The sequence below is a fragment of the Fringilla coelebs genome (genome assembly GCF_963513975.1).
Source record: "Fringilla coelebs genome assembly, contig: SCAFFOLD_32, whole genome shotgun sequence".
Classification (NCBI taxonomy): domain Eukaryota; kingdom Metazoa; phylum Chordata; class Aves; order Passeriformes; family Fringillidae; genus Fringilla; species Fringilla coelebs.
Window position 1 is genome coordinate 1,995,729 of NW_028167319.1, and position 17,022 is coordinate 2,012,750.

Here is a 17,022-nt window from a genome sequence, read left to right on the forward strand (position 1 = left end):
ATGGAATCCTTGGGACCATTGTGACAGTGCGGGACCTTATGACACCTGGGGGCCACTGTGACATTGTGGGACCCCATCGAACCTCAGGGCCAGTGTGACACTGCAGGTCTTCCTGTAATCAAGGGGCCATTGTGACACTGCTGGAACCCACGGAATCAAGTCACAATTATGACACTGCGGGGCCCTGTGGATCCAAGGCACCATTGTGACACTCTGGAGCCCCATAAAACCAAGGGAACACAGAACAGGTCTGGCTGGTTTGGCCTCCCATGGACTGCCTGACTGGTCCAGCTGACCCTGGCATGTTGAGGGTCACTTCTCATCTGCTGCTGAAACACTGGGGCTCTGTGCTTTCATTCCCAATGGAAAAGAACTAACCTTCTCTTCCAGGAACCCATGACCGGAACTGGGATTTCACCTCCAAATTTCCTTATATCCAGGGATTGTTCCCATAGCAATATCGCCAGGACAAGTCTGGCTTGCAATGGTTTCATGAGGGTCACCTCTCATCTGTCCCCAAAACCCTGGGGAAGGGTCCATGCTCTCCTTCCTATGGGAAAGAACTGTCCTGCTTCTCCAGGTGCCCATGGCCAAAACTGGGTTCAACTCCGAAATTTCCTAAATCCAAAGGCTGCTCCCAAACACAATCTTCCTTTGCTGACAAGTCTGGCTGGCCTTGGACTAGTGAGACACTCACCTGCCTTCCAAACATTGGGCTCTGTGCTTTCCTTCCTATGGAAAAGAACTGTCCTTCTCCTCCGGATGCCCATGGCCAGAATTGGGATTTCACCTCCAACACTGCCTTACTGTGGGAGACTGGAGGAGACTTAGCTAGAAACATTTTGTGTGTAGGGGAGAGGAAGGGGCAGGTCCAGCACTGCCCTGCCCTGGAACCCCAATCCCCCCAGAGCCTCTATCCCAGCCCAGCAGTGTCTGCCAGTCCCTGGCACAGCACAGGCAATGCTCCACACCCACCTCTGAAGCCCCCAGGCCAGCTCCTGAGGGACCAAATGACCCCAAGTCCCACCTGAGGCTCATTAATGCTTTGAAACACTCAAGGTCTTTCGGATATTTTAAGGATTTTCCTTTTGACACTGAGTGTCTGAGAGGTTTTTGTGCCATCTTGGCCACCAATTCTCTCCTCCAAGGAGTCTACAAGGAGCCTGTGTTGGAGAGGGATGTCAGTGGGACCCATTAATGCCTGGAGGCACTTTGGGTGTTTCCTCTGACTTGGCCTTCTGGAAAGGTTTTGCAATCTCCTATCCCAGGCCCTGAGGTTCCAGGGCTCAGCTCCAAATGCACAGTGAGGCTCATTAGGATCAAGCAAGTCCTGACAAACCACGGCTCTGCCTTGATTTCCCTCTGCTCTAGTGCAATTCATTAGGGGGGTTTCCTTTGACAGTTAAGGAGAAACAGTTCAAAGAGCTTCTAGGAAATACAGATTCCTATCTTAAAGGGTCTCTTTTATTGCTGTTCTTATTACAGAAGAGGTTGTTGGAGTCGACAGGAGACAAGCACATCCGATGATGATCAACAAGTCTCAACTTTATTTAGGCAATAAGCATACTTTTTTAAGCATAGTAATAAGGTTCATACATATTGCAAAAGTAGAGCTCATAATTGGTCCGCAGGTGGAGGTCAGCTCCACCTCTACTATCACATACTCAGGATGCTTGTGGTTTTCTACTCTGGCTAGACCCTGTTTTCTCTATCTTGTCGTTATATAACTTCTTGCTCAAGGAGACAGTGTCCTTGCCCATGACCCTATTGCTTTACCAGCTGCAACTTATCATGACCCCTCTCTTCTAACCAGGCATCCACAAAACTCTCCACACTTCCCCGGTTTTCTTTTTGGGCAAGACGGTTTGTCTGCCAGGTTTTCTGTGTCATGTGACTGACCATGTTCTGAATACAGCTAAAAATGCAAGGCAAGATAAGCAAAAGCATCAGAACAACACCTAAGATCCCTATTGCATATGTTTTAAGGTTTCTTAGCCATGGACCTATTCCTAAACTTTTGAGCCATTCATCTATTCCCAATCCTTCCTCCTGCTTCAGCTGATGTAGCCCTTGTTGTAACTCCTTTATTTTGGCATGAATTGATGTAGAGTGGTCAGACAGATTCATGCAGCACATACCTTCAAACTCCTCACACCCATGTCCTTGCGCCAATGCAAAAAATCAATGGCAGCCCTATTTTGAAGCACGGCATGATTAACACTCTGCACATCTGTAGTAAGCATATCTAAGATTTCTGATGTCTTATTAAGTTCATCTTTAGCCCAACATCCCAATTGCTCTGCCAACCTCATAGCCTTATTTGCAGCTCCTCCTGCTTGTGCTGTTGCCCAAATAAACTTACTATAAGTATCAATAGTCACATGCACGTACTTCAGACGCCCAAAACTAGCAACATGCATAACATCCATCTGCCAGATTTCATTTGACTGTAGGCCCCATGGGTTTACCCCTAACCCTAGCCCACAACCTCCATTGTGAAGGCTGCAAGTAGGGCAGGCCCTAACTATGGCTTTCGCCTCCGCCAGGGGCATTCTGAACTTCCTGTGTAGACCCTTTGCATTTTGGTGAAACATAGAGTGAGCTAATAGTTGGCCTGACATCGGTGTACCCTGGGCTACAGTTACTAGCTTATCTGCTCAACATTGCCCTCACCCAAACCAATTTCCCATTTATGGCTTCTAATATGAATGACAGCATAAGCATGCTCCTTGCCTTTTGTAACTGCACAAGTAACTCATATAGTCTCTGGTTTTGCACTTCCTTGATCGATGCATCTTCGATTCTTTCCACAATTCCAGCAACGTACAGTGAGTCTGTTACAATATTCAATGGTCCCTTCAAATGTAACATTGCCCACACTACCACCCAAAGTTCCATGATGTGCAAACTATCCGCTGCTTCTGCTCATAGGATTTTGTGTTTCCACTCATCTTTTTCGTGCCATGTTCTTGCAGCTGTTCTTGATTTCTTCCCAGCATCTGTGAATGCTGTGATCGCATCTGCAATAAGGGCATTCTCTCGTTTTGGCCAAGTGATCCAGTCCCATTCCCCTATCCAGTCTACTGGCACTTGCATGAGTTTCCCTGTTTCAATGGGACAGCTCGCACCCAACAGTGCCTCCTGCAGTTCCTCGCTATTATTCAAACAACACTCCCAGTTGGGCCAAAATATCTTGCCCAATGAGGCACTGCACCGTAGGTGGTAATTGGACAGCTAAAAAATTAGCCAATAGATGCTTGCTGTCTATTTTGACCGTCAGAGGTGGTGAACGACTGGCCAGGGTTAATCCTCTGACCCCGGTCACCGTGGTGGTTGCTGGATGTAAAGGCCAATGTTGAGGCCAACAGGCAGGGCTAATAATGCTGGAATCTGCCCCAGTGTCCAGTAGGCCAGAGAATGACCGCCTTTGACCTTGATATTCCACCTCCACCTTCCTCCTAGGCCTATCGCTGAGATCTAGGGTTAGTAGAGTGAGACCACCAGTGGATCCAAAACCCTTTTCTCCCCTCTCTTGCCCTTTTATTGACATTAAGCCCTTAGTTGTTTGTTCTAACGGCAACAATTGTGCAAGTCTCTGCCCTTTGTTAATTTGAACCGGTGGAAAAGGGGTGTGAACCATAATCATGATTTCTCCAGTATAATCTGCATCAATGACACCAGGCAACACAAATAGTCCAAGCATAGAGGCTGATGATCTCCTTAGCAGTAAGGCACCCATCGCTCGACCTTGTATAAGAACGGGTCCTTTAACTCCTGTTGGGACCTTCTGTGGGTGCGGCGTCATCAGGGTAACTTCTACTGCTGCCAGGTCCAACCCGAGGCTCCCACTGGTGGCAGGCTGGAGACAGGCAAGGTCGGCTGGACTGTGGCAGCTACTTGTGTCCGGGCGCGGCCACTGCGATTTGCGCTCCCGCTGGCGTTTCCTGACCTTCGCCGACAGGCACCGATGTTATGGGTATTCGATCGGCATTTCTGACACCACACCCCAGCAGCGTTACACTCTCGGCGAATGTGGCCCATGCCTCCGCATCGGTAGCATTTAAGGCTGCCTCCTGACCGAGTCCGCTGGCTGGCCGTGGCCAACGCTTGAAGGGGTGCAAGAGCAGCTAACACCTGATTTTGAGAGGTTTTTGCCTGTTCTTGAAGGCCTAGACCTAGCTGTTTAATAGCTTCCACCAAAAACGCTTGTGGCCCTGTAGGAACTTGAGCCATTCTTTCTAATGCCTCCTCTATGGACCAATTTGCTCCTAGAGTACTTAGCACACTTCTTGTCGTCAGGTTACAATTTTGAAGAGCACACTGTTTTAACAGAGCACCCCGCATATACTCTGGTACCCCTGCTCTTCCTATCGCGGCAGCAGCCTTATCTATAAATGCACCAAACGGTTCACCGCGACCCTGTTTAATGCCCATGTACACTGGCAGCCCACCAGGTTCATTTACCCTGTCCATAACCAATCTAACAAGCCTCATAGCTTCCCGGCATTTGTCAGGCCCTATCAAAGCCTGAGCCTCTGTGCGGAGAAAAGGTCCTAACCCCATGAGCTCGTCCACTGTTACCCCATTAAGAGGATCTCCCTGTTGCCTCTGTGTAGCCACACACTCATTGACTAGTCCCTGCCAATGTGCATTAAATAGCAGCTGTTGATGTTGTGTGAATATCAATTTTGCTATTCCTCTACAATCAGAGGGCAGGAGCACCTGAGTGCCCCATATATAATCCAACATCTGCTTTACTGGTTCACTAGTTACCCCAAACTGGCTAACAGTCAAACAGAGCTGTGATAACAATTTCCAATCGAGAGCAGATATCTCTGCTTGCATACCTCCCCCGGCTACAGGCTGGAAAACCACCGGGCATGCTAACCGTGTTGCCACTTCCACCACACTATCATCTCCTTTTTCCAGGCAGTCTTTTTCGAGTGCTGCCCCAGCCTCCCTTCGTTCTTTGGCAATGGCCTCTGCTAGGTTGCTCTCAGCCTCAGAGATCGGCTCATTACCCAAAGGGGGCATGGCAGTGGCTACTCTTGACCCTGGCTCCTGCTCCTCTGGGGGTGCGGAGGGCCCACAAGCTGCCCCTAGGCCGGAGCTAGAAGGCAGGGGGGGGAAAAATGACTTTTGTAGTGGTGGGGGCCAGCGGAGTAGTTTGGAACCAGTCCCTCCCATAGGTCTTATTTTTATTATGGGCAGCGGACGCCTGCTCAGCTGCTTTCTTTTCTGCCTGATGTTGTAAAAGCTCATTATGTATCACCCTCCACAGCTTTCCCAGCTTTTATGCTTATTGTCTTCTAAAGTAGCTTCCCACATTATATCCCCAAGCTTACACCATTCTGACAGCTCATGTACGGTATGCGGGTTTTGAAACACTCCCTTCGCATACCCGTATGTCAATAACCCCGGCAACTCCTTTTGTAAGTCTATCCCCTTAATCTGCCATTTTTGCAGATAAGCAGTAAATAAATCATATGCTGCTTGCCTTTCCATACCTATATTGTCAGCGCTGTTGCAGCCCTTCAAGGTCTCAGCAGCACGTATCAGCCAGGTTCATGCCTCTGCGGACGCCTGGGGCATGGTGCGTTTTCAGCCCCTTTTTTTTTTTTTCTTTGCGCTTTTGCCCTCCCTGCTGCTTTGGGACCCGAACCCAGTCGTCGCTCCACCGTGGTGCCAGCTCTCGATCACGTCGGGCTCACCATTTGTCGGAGTCGACAGGAGACAAGCACATCCGATGATGATCAACAAGTCTCAACTTTATTTAGGCAATAAATATACTTTTATAAGCATAGTATTAAGGTTCATACACCTTGCAAAAGTAGAGCTCATAATTGGTCCGCAGGTGGAGGTCAGCTCCACCTCTACTATCACATACTCAGGATGCTTGTGGTTTTCTACTCTGGCTAGACCCTGTTTTCTCTATCTTGTCATTATATAACTTCTTGCTGAAGGAGACAGTGTCCTTGCCCACGACCCTATTGCTTTACCAGCTGCAACTTATCATGACCCCTCTCTTCTAACCAGGCATCCACAAAACTCTCCACAGGCCCCTGTGCCGTGGTGCCCACAGCAGCCTTGGGGCTCTGTGCCCCATGGCCTCCCTGCTGGGCAGCCTCTGCCAGCTCCTGCAGAGCCCATGGCACCTGTGGGCCTGCACAGACAGCCCTGCCCCGGGCTCTGCCAGCCTCTGGGCCAGCAGAGATGCAGCCAGGGCTGGCCATGGCTGGGAACAGGCCCTGAGCCCCGCAGGAGGATGGAGCTGGGCCACGGCCAAACTCAGCCCAGGGCAAAGCTGGGCTCAGCAGGCAGGGCTGCCAAGGGCTGGGGACAGAGGGTGGTGATGACAAATGTTCTGGGCCCCCTTCCTGCTCTGTCCATGCCCCCAAGGGCACAGAGCAGCCTCCTCTGAGGCACTTGCCTGTTTTCAATGCCTTGCACAGGCGCTGGCCCTGCCCCACTAGGCCTGGCCTGAGTCCTGCCCCTGCACGCTCAGCCAGGCTTAGATGGACATCGATGGTTTCTGTGCCAGGTTCTCTGAGCCCAGCCCAGCTCCCTGTAAGCTCTGCCAGCTGCCCTGAGCTCTGGGCAGCACCAAGGGCCTCTGGCCAGCCCAGCCCAGCCGGCTCTGGCCCCACAGCTCTGCTCAGGCCAGGCTGCTCTGGGCACTGGCCCCACGGCCTCAGCCCCTGGCAAGGGCACAGCAGCAGCTGCAGCTGCCACAGGACTCAGCCCCAGCCATAGGGGAAGGTGCTTGGCCAAGGCACAAGGAGGCTCCCTGGGTGCCCTGCTCCCTTCTGGCTGAGGTGCTGAGAGCTCTGCAGCCCCTGCTGCCATCCCAGCTGCCCAGGGCAGCACAAGATCCCCGGCCTTGGGGCCCTCCAGAGCTGCTCCTGCTCCAGGCCCAAGGCCCATCCCAGAGCTGGGGCAGCCACAGAGCTGTGCCCATTTCTGTGCATTGCTGCTCTGATGGGGATGGATCCTCAGCCACTTGGAGGTTGCTGATGAATGTTACTACTCAAAAATCCTCCTCTGTCTTAAGCTCTTCAGGCCAGCATTTCAGTGACAAAGGCTGAAAAATATTTCTTCAAAACTCCTGAAAAAGAAAAGCCCCTGGTAATATTATAAGTTTTCAATTCTTCTGTGGTTAATTAGAAATATTTCAGAAGTGTATTCAAAGTGAATCTGCTATGTTGAAAAAAAGCAGAGAGAAAAGTTTATTATTCCTGTTTATAGTTCGATGTCTAATTGATATTGACCCCCAGTACCTTCTAATGCAATCCGAACAGATATGAATATCAAGACACTTCATGGCTGACAATCTTTGTCACCACCCCCTCCCCACCATTTCCCTCATCCAGCGCCTGGGGCTCCTATGGATCAGGAATGGTGTGGCCAGCAGGAGCAGGGCAGTGATTCTTCCCTATAGTCAACACTGGTTGGGCAGCACAGTGTTAGGTGACAGGAATAGGCTGCCCAGGGAGGTGGGTGAGTCACCATTCCTGGAGGTGTTTAAGGAGAGACTGGTTGTGGCACTGAGTGCCATGGTCTGGGTGACAAGGTGGTGTTGGGTCCCAGGTTGGACTTGATGCTCTCCAAGGTCTTTTCCAGCATGGTTGATTCTCTGATGATTGTGACACTGCAGGGTCTTGGGGAAGCCAGGGGCCATTGTGACTCTGCGGGGCCTGGTGGCACTAAGAAGTACATGGTGACACTGTGTACAACATGGCAGCACAGAGCCAAGGGTCCATGGTGACATTGTGGGGCTGAATGGAAGCAATGAGTCAATGGTGACGGTCTGGGACCTGGTGGAAGCACAGAGGCCACTGTGACCCTGCAGGGCCTTGTTGAACCTAGGAGCCATTGTGCCACTGTGGAACCAAGAAGACCCTTGGGAAAGCCTGGGGAGAATGGAATCAAGGGGCCATTGCTCCATTGCAAGGACTCTGGGAACAGAGGGCACAATTGTGACACTGTGGTGCCCCATGGAACCAAGGGTCCCTGGTGACACTGCAGGATCTTGTGTCACCAGGTCTCCATTGTGACACTGCAGCACCAAGGAATTAATTGTGGCACTCTGAGGTGTCATGGAACCAAGAGGCCACTGTGGCCCTGCAGGACCTAGTACAACCATGCAGAGCATTGTGACAGAGGATGTGTCATGGTGTCACGATGGGGCCATTGTGACACTGCAGGGCCCCATGGAACCAAGGGGCCAGTGCTGCGCCTCAGAGACTGATGGAATGAAGGAAACATGTTTGACACTGTGGTGGCAATTGGCACCAAGAGGCCATTGTGACACTGTGGAACCAAGGAGAGCATTGCTGCACTGCCAGACCTCATGGAACCAAGGATCCATTGTGACTCTGCAGGGCCTTGTGGGACTAAGGGCCATTGGGACACTGCTGGGCCCAAGGATCCAAGGGACTTTGTGAAACTAAACGGGTTCCAGGGACCCAAAGGGACATTGTGACACTGGGAGGCCTCATGGAATTATAAAGACCATTGGGACATGCAAGGGCCTCATGGAATCTTGGTGACAACAAGTTTTCTGGGAGTGTTGTTGATCTGCTGGAGGGTAGCAGGGCTCTGCACAGGGCGCTGAACAGGCTGGATCCAGGGATGAAATCCAACAAGGGGAGGTTTAACAAGTCCAAGTGCCGGGTCCTGCACTTTGGCCACAACAACCCCTGCAGCACTACAGGCTGGGGACAGAGAGGCTGGACAGCAGCCAGGCAAAAAGGGACCTGCAGGGACTGATGAACAGCAGGCTGGACATGAGGCAGCAGTGTGCCCAGGTGGCCAAGAAGGCCAATGGCTCCTGGCCTGGCTCAGGAATGGTGTGGCCAGCAGGATCAGGGCAGTGATTATTCCTGTGTGCTCAGCACTGGTTGGGCAGCACCTGGAGTGCTGTGTCCAGTTCTGGGCCCCCCCAATTTAGGAAGGACATGGAGGGGCTAGAGCGTGTTCAGAGAAGGGCAACAAGGCTGGTGAGGGGTCTGGAACACAAGACCTGTGAGGAGTGGCTGAGGGAGCTGGGGTTGTTTATCCTGGAGAAGAGGAGGCTCAGGGGAGACAAGGGGGTGTCAGGGCACAGCTTGGATTTGATGATCTCTATGGCCTGTTCCACCCTTGCTGATTTCAGGATTCTCTGCTGCACCCTTGCAGCTGTTGCAGGAGGAGCCCTGGGTCTCCTCTCGAGAAGCTCCAGCAACCCAGGTCCCTCAGCTTCTCCTGCCAGCCACAAAGCCCATCCTGTCAGTCCTGCAGAGCCTCTGCAGCTCCTCCTCATGGCCCAGAACAGGGAGCCCCAGAGGCAGACACAGCAGCCCAGATGTGCCCCCCCTGGCCTGTGGTGCCTGTGGCATGGGAGCAGCACGAGGCACTGCAGGAGCCTGCAGACAATTCCTGAAGCACTTGTAGGATGATCCTGCTGCCCATGGTGCTAAGTCAGGAACTGAAATGGGGAGTGGGGCCAGAGAGGAAAGGGCAAACAGGGATGGGCTATGTGCAGGGAAGGGAACAGGGGTGAGCAAGAGGAAGAAATTTGAAGCAGGAAGAGGAAAGAAAGCAAAGGCGAAACCAAGGAAATGCTCAGGGCGGTTTGGGGGTGGCTGTCAGGCAGCTCTGGCTTTGAGCAATAGCGTCTGCAGTGGGACAGGAAACTCCCAGCTGATGGGAACAAACTTTCTGGCTGAGTGCAGAGGCCACGACAAAGCTGAGTGGTTTCCTGGGTGTCCCCCAGCCCTTGCTGGCCCCAGGGGCTGATGGCATTTGTGCTTCCTCAGGATCATGTCCCCACACGAACAGCATGTGGGTGCTCCCACCTGCTCTGTGCAATGCAAACAGGGGCTCCTGAGCCAGTGCTGCCGTGTCTGTGCCTGCAAGGATGGGGCACCTGTGTGAGCTGGGGGAGAGGCCAGAGCTGCAGGGGGGGATGTTCTTGGCAGCTCCATGAGGACGCTATGGGATGCTGCCCTGGGCTGTCCTATACACTGGGGATGAATCAGCCCCTGCTCTGCTGCTCCTTCCCATCTTCCCCAGGGCCCTTGCAGAGCACCAGCCATGCTGTTTGCCCCCAGCCTGCCCACAGCAAGCCTGGTGCTGCTCACAGGAGTTTTCTGTGCTCAGCATTGGCCTGGGCATGTTCTTGAGAGAGCCTGGGTAAGGAGCCTGTAGCCCCCAGGGCCTGGCCTGAGGCGTCAGCGCTGCCCCAGCAGTGCCCATGGCCTGTCCCTGCTGCAGCCCTGGCACTGCCACCCCAGGACTGTTCCCAGCCCCAAGAGCATTTAGGTCCTACAGCAACACCAGAGCCACCAGGGCAGCAGGGCAAGGCCACAGGAGCAGCACTGGAACCAGCAAGTGCTGCTGCTCCTGGGCACAGTTGCTGTCCCAGCACTGATCTGCCCCCAGCTCTGCACACAGACATTGCTGCTGCAGCTCCAGAGACGGCCACAAAAGGACATCACTGCAGAAAACTCTGCTGCGAGATCCTTTAGTTCATTTAAAGACACTGAGAGCAAAGCCCCTCATTGACACAGTCTGTGGCCACAGGGAAGGTGGAAAGAAACAAAATGAGAAATGGCACAAACAATGTCTTTGTGGACAACATGAAAAACAAAAACAAAGGAAAAAAGTCCCCAGAACCAAACCAACAAAAAGTATCAAAGATGACTTTTATTACAAGTGAATTGAAGAAATTGGCCAGAAGTTTAATGTTTCTGAAAGCATCCAGTCATCAGTGTCCACACTGCAGCCTTGAGCTCCTGGTTCCTCAGGCTGTAGATGAGGGGATTCAGGGTTGGAGGCACCACCGAGTACAAAACTGACAGGGCCAGATCTAGGGTTGGCGAGGACATGGAGGGGGGCTTCAGGTAGGTTGAAAATGCGGTGCTGACAAACAGGGAGACCACGGCCAGGTGAGGGAGGCAGGTGGAAAAGGCTTTGTGCCGTCCCTGCTCCAAAGGGATCCTCAGCACAGCCCTGAAGATCCGCACATAGGAGAAAACAATAAACACAAAACAGCCAAATGATAAACAAAGACTAACCACAGTGAGCCCAAATTCTCTGAGATAGTATTTTGAGCAGGAGAGCTTGAGGATCTGCGGAACCTCACAGAAGAACTGGCCCAGGGCATTGCCATGGCACAGAGGCAGGGAAAATGTACTGGCCGTGTGCATGAGAGCATTGAGAAAGCCACTGGCCCAGGCAGCTGCTGCCATGTGGGCACAAGCTCTGCTGCCCAGGAGGGTCCCGTAGTGCAGGGGTTTGCAGATGGACACGTAGCGGTCATAGCACATGATGGTCAGGAGGGAATACTCTGCTCCCATAAAGAAAAGAAAGAAAAAGAGCTGAGCAGCACATTCTGTGTAGGAGATGGTCCTGCTGTCCCAGAGGAAATTGTGCATGGCTTTGGGGACAGTGGTACAGATGGAGCCCAGGTCAGTGAGGGCCAGGTTGAGCAGGAAGAAAAACATGGGCATGCGCAGGCGGTGGCTGCAGACTATGGTGCTGATGATGAGGCCGTTGCCCAGGAGGGCAGCCAGGGAGATGGCCAGCAAGAGGCAGAAGTGCAGGAGCTGCAGCTGCCGCGTGTCTGCCAATGCCAGCAGGAGGAAGTGGCTGATGGAGCTGCTGTTGGACATTGGTGGTGCAATGGCATGGGGATCTGAAAAAAAAGAAGTAATCATGGAATAGTTGGGTTTGGAGAGGACTTTAAATATCCCAGCACAGACGGGGGCCACTTTCCCCCCACTGCCTGCCCAGGGCTCTGCTTCCTGGAGCTGTCCCTGCCAGCAGCTGCTTCCCTGTGCCCAGGGCTGGGCCCTGCCAGTGCTGCCGGGGTCCAGCCCAGCCCTGGGGGCTCAGCTCTGCCCTGCAGACCCCTCCCAGCTCTGGCACTTCCCAGGGGCAGCTCTTGCTCTGCAGGCTCTGATGGCAACATCAGAACAACCCTGATGAGGCTGGAAAAGACACACTGATGCTGCCTGTGAGGGTCCCTGTACTGATTTCTGTCACTACCTGGTTTATTCCAATCTGATAGAAAATATCTTTATTTTCCTCAGCCTGAACTGAGAGATGAATATCTATTTGCCATTTCCTATCCAGGCAACCCAGAACAGTAGAATAAAAAAGCAGGATTTTCCCTTTTATGCTGCCACTGCCTTGCTGTGCTCCCTGTATAATCTACTTTGAAATGTTCTGCAGTTTAATGCCATGCTGGGATCACTCCTAAACAATGCAGCATCCTCACCACACAAGGAGAACACTTCCAAGCCTTACCAGCTATCTCCCTCTACTCAGATGTTGTTCCCCAGCGCTAGGAGCAGCTGCCAGGGCTGGCTGAGAGCTGTCCCTGGCAGGCAGCAGAGTCCCTGCACCAGCACAGCACCCTGCGCTGCAGGACCCTGCTCTGCATGACAGCACTGGGCACCCCTGGCTGCTCTGCGCAAGAGAGAATCAGAGAATGTACTCACAGGGTCTGCAGGCATTGGGATGTTCCAGCTTTAGGAGATGGCTCCAGGAGCTGCAGCTGCATTGTCCTGCAGCCAAAGGTTCCCGTGTCCAAGGCTGGCAGTGATTCTCCCCCAGGCATTTCTCAGCAGATTCCCAGCCCTGAGGGATTGAAGCTCTCTGTGCCTCTGTGCTGTGCTCAGGGTGGCTGCAGGCAGTGCCCTAGCCCTACTGGGCTGGGAGAAAAGCTGCTCATCAAGAGAAATGTGCTTTTGAAGCTTTACTTGGTTATCAGGAGCTGCCTCTGTGGCAGGAGCACAGCCTAGCTCAGCAGCACAGACACAGCACAAGGAGTTTAATCACCCTCTAGGGCTTTGGTGCTCAGGCCCTGAACATCAGTCCCTTAGAGGGAGCTGAAGAAACCTCTCTGGAACTCCAAGTCAGAATCCAACTCCAAAGTTTCTCTGACTTTTAATGGGTCCCAGTGAGAGACACAACAGAGAAAGTGTCCCCAGGCCCCAGCCAGAGCAGAGAACTGGAGGCAGTGATGACAGGTGGGGACAAAGAGAAGACAAGTCTTGATCCCTGGGCCACAGCAGGGTCTGTGCCACCAAGGGCTGGGAGGACACACCTTGTCCTGAGGCCCTGGGGCCTCCTGGCACAGCCCCAGCCAGGCTGGGCACTGTCAGCCCCTTGTCCTGCCCTCTTCATCCCCCCCTAGCCCACATCCCAGTGGCATCAAGGATCTGCTGGAAGGAGTCCCTGGGGAGCCTTGCCCAGAAATGACCCTGGGGGCTCCTTAATGCTCTCAGGCACTGCTGGATTTTCAAAGGACTTTGGGTTTGGCTTTTGCCTTGGAGTCTCTGAGAAGTTTGTGCAATCATGGCCTCCAATGATCTGCTGTAATTAGTCCCTGGAGAGGCTTTGTCAGTAACAACATTCAGTGGGGTTCATTAATGCTTCAAGGTACTTCAGTTCTTTTAAGGTACTTGGTGTCTCCCTTTTGATCCAGACTCTGGGAGAGGTTTATGCCATCATGGCCCCAATTATCTGCTTTAACGAGTCCCTTGAGAGCTTTGTACTGACACTCAGTGGGGCTTATCAATACTTTGAGATACTCAAAGTTTTTAAGGTACTTTGGAATTTCCTTTCCACACTGAGTTTCTTAGAGTTTTTTGTGCCATCCTAGCCTCTAGTTCTCTCCTCCAAGGAGTCCATGAGGAGCCTGTGTTTGGGATGGACCTCAGTGGAGCCCATTCATGCTTTGAGACACTCCAGGATTTTCCTCTGACTTTGAGTCCTGGAAAGGTTTGTGCAATCTCCTCTCAGGCCCTGAGGTTCAAGGGCTCAGCTCCAAATGCACAGTGAGGCTCATTGGGATCAAGCAAGTCCTGACAAACCATGGCTCTGCCTTGATTTCTCACTGCTCTTGTGCAGTTCATCAGGAAGTTTTTTTCTATGGTTATGGGAAAATATTTCAAAGAGCTTCTAATAAATCAAATCATTCCTCTTTTAATGTGTGTCTTTTTCTTGTTAGAGCAGATTGCAGCTTTCTGGGAGCAATACTGACCCAGGGACTCTCCTGAGGAGATCTGGCCTGGTCAGAGAAGCAGTGCCTTGAGGTCTGACCTAATGTGGACAATCTTAGTCCACATTCCCCAACCCCATCCTGTCTCTCCTCTGTCACCTGGGGCCAGCTTTACTTGGAGAACTGGCTGAAGTAAGGCAAAGAGAGCTTTTTCTTCTTTTATTTCTTTTAATTTAAAACCTTTAAGTTCCCCACTGAAAGCAGATACCCTCCTCAATCGTGTGCCAAGCCCAGGATGCCCCCAAGAGCACTCCAGACCTGTCCTGGGACAGCTGTGATGGTGTGTGGAGGCCCAGGGTCCTACCATTGGAGTCTCAATTTCCCAGGCATGAAGTGCTGGTCCCAAGTAAGAGGAATAGGCTTTCATCTTAAGGTGAGAAGCTTGCTTCTCTCATAGATCTTTGCACGCACATGCTGATTTATGTAAAGTTATGATACCCCATTGGCCCATTGGCCTAATTACCCTAGCCCAACCCTTATTGCCCATGTTTGGTTTGTCCCTAGAATGTTCTCATCTCTCTGTCCCTTCATTGGCCCTAGTTTGCTGCATTCCTCCATCCTGTTTCCCTACTGGCAGACCTGACCTTGGACCCCTTGTCTGCACCATTTTCCCCTGTATCCAGGGGTCCCCTGACCCTCGACTCCACCCTCACTATCCCATATAGGACCCTGTGCCGTCAGCTTACACCATGTCTTCATCCCTGGACCCTTTTTTCTCTGTACCCTTTTCCTGTACCAATAAACCCAGCTTGCTGGAGATCATACAAAAACCCATCCTGCCTCTTCTGGCAGCTTTCTGAGATAGCAGTGAGCTTTGAGCTTGTGAGTGTCGGACACTCCAGGGGCCTCAGTAGCACCACAACACTACACCTGGCACCAAACAGGGTCCAGATTCATTGAGGTCCCTGTGAGCATCTCCAGCAGTGATTCTGCAAGCCAGACATCACTGGAAGCTGTACACCTTTGGGTGGGCTGCAACACTGAAGTGATACTCAAGTTTTACCGAATCTCACTGAAGTGGAAGTCGACAATCCCTTCAAGATCCGTGGGACAAACTTCACTGACAGCCCCATGAGCCCCATTATGGCTGAAGATTGTTCCTGAGAGACTGAGAGTGATTGACTGAGTGGCAGAGAGCTGCCAGGTGTTCAGGCTTTTGATTTTCTGTTCTTCTGGTTGGGAATTGCCTCTTCCATCAGGGGCAGCTGTGGGAAATATTCAGTCCCAAGCTGAAAAGGATGTTTTTGTTAAATTTTGGAGACTTTTGAATTTAGAGAGGAGTTCATTTTCTGAGGGGAGTTTAAAATGTTTTGTTCACTGGTTGTTTAAGGAGTTTCCTAGTATCTCTGTTGATTCTATCAGTTATCGTTTTGGGATGCTGTTGGGGAAACTTTATATTTTACAAACACAAAGGATGTTAAAAGTTGGAAAATTTTATCCATTGCTTCATTTAATTTATGGGATCTTTCACAAGTTCATGGTTCCAACCCTTTGTCCTGGTTTATTCAATCCACCCCCCACGTTCCTGAACCAGTGTTCCCCAAGAGGAGGACAGGAGATAGAGCCTGCCCCTTAGCACAGACAAGCCATTTGCTGTCTGCCATCTCCCCTCCTTTTCTGTCGTCTCCTCAGGGTGGTAGTGGTCATGCTGCCCTGAGATCTTCCCTCGCCCACATTCTCGCATCCCCTGGTCCTAATCCCCCTTCCTATAAATCACAAGATGGCAATATTCCTGTGAGAGAGACTGCCAGTTTAGATTCCCTCCTTTCTTCATCCCCATTTCCTTCCTTTGCTCCAGGTGCCTCCCCTGCGACGGGTCCCACCTTAACATCAAGTTCCGCCCCCGTGTCAGGTCCATGCCCTGTCACTGGAAAGCTCCTCACCAACATGGGCTCCACCTCTCCACTCCGGGGTCCCTCCTCCAGTCCAGCCTCTGCCGGTTCCCATGTCATGGAACTAGATGTGGGGCCGACTGGAAGGAAGCTGTTTTGGCTACCAAAGGCCTTTGACACCAGGCATTGCCGGTTGGCAGAAAGGTCCATGCCTCTGCCAGCACACCTGCTTCCTCTGCAGAGGAAGAGAGCGATAGCTTATCCGAGAGTGAGGATGAGCCCAAGGATTCTTGGCAGGGAATGTGGAGAAAAGCTGCAAAGGAGGGGGACTGGGAGGTGGTATCCAAGATTCAGGTGGCACCAGTGCAGTATAAACAGGGGCCAAAACCTAAGTGGGAATCTATTCCCCACAGGGAAAGGAAGGATTTAGGAAAGGACGCAAAGGATTATGGGAGGGGTTCTCCCTATTTTAACAATTTGCTGGATGCGACATTTACAACCCACACAATGGTGCCATGCAATTCAAAACAGTGTATGAAAATTATATTGTCACCTGCTGAGTTTATTTTGTGGAAAGGACTTTAGATAAATAAACTTAATGAGTTACCAAAAAGTTATGTTAGGGAAAAAGGGCGACAACACCTCACAATGGACTGCATTACCAGGGAAGAAGACTATAATAGACTGCAATATCACGTTGAAGTCCTCCCCTGGTCAATACTGGAAGATCTCAAAGGTGCTACATTGTCTGCCCTCCTTCAAACACCTGATGCTTCTACATCCCTCATTGACTTCACTGACATTCGCCAGGGCCTGGACAAGAACTATATCAAGTTTGTTGATCAGCTTATGAAAGCGCTGGAAAAACAGGTAGGGGATCAAAAGGTCCAGGATTATTTTATTAGCAAATTAGCTCTCTGTAATGCTAGTATTGACTGCAGAAAGGTTCTTCACGCCCTCCCCCTTGACCCTGAGTTGACCATTGCTCAGATGGTTGACACTTGCATTTGCCAAGCAGTCTCAGACTGTGACTCCAGCCTAGCCAAGGCCACTGTCCAGGGTGCAATGGAAACGCTGGTTGCAGCAACCGTGCTTCCCCACAATACAGAATGTAATAAAAGCAGTGGAAACTGTTATAAC

At 51.7% G+C, this 17,022-nt stretch overlaps 1 protein-coding gene across 1 annotated transcript; it reads right to left on the reverse strand.

Annotated features, from left to right (window-relative positions):
• Positions 1-10,721: 10,721 nt before the first annotated feature.
• On the reverse strand, positions 10,722-11,654 carry LOC311166037 (olfactory receptor 14J1-like; the record flags this gene model as incomplete). The annotated part of the gene is made up of 1 exon (XM_084227522.1): positions 10,722-11,654. One exon carries the CDS (start codon positions 11,652-11,654, stop codon positions 10,722-10,724), a length of 933 nt encoding a protein of 310 aa, XP_084083648.1.
• Between the last annotated feature and the right edge of the window lie 5,368 nt (positions 11,655-17,022).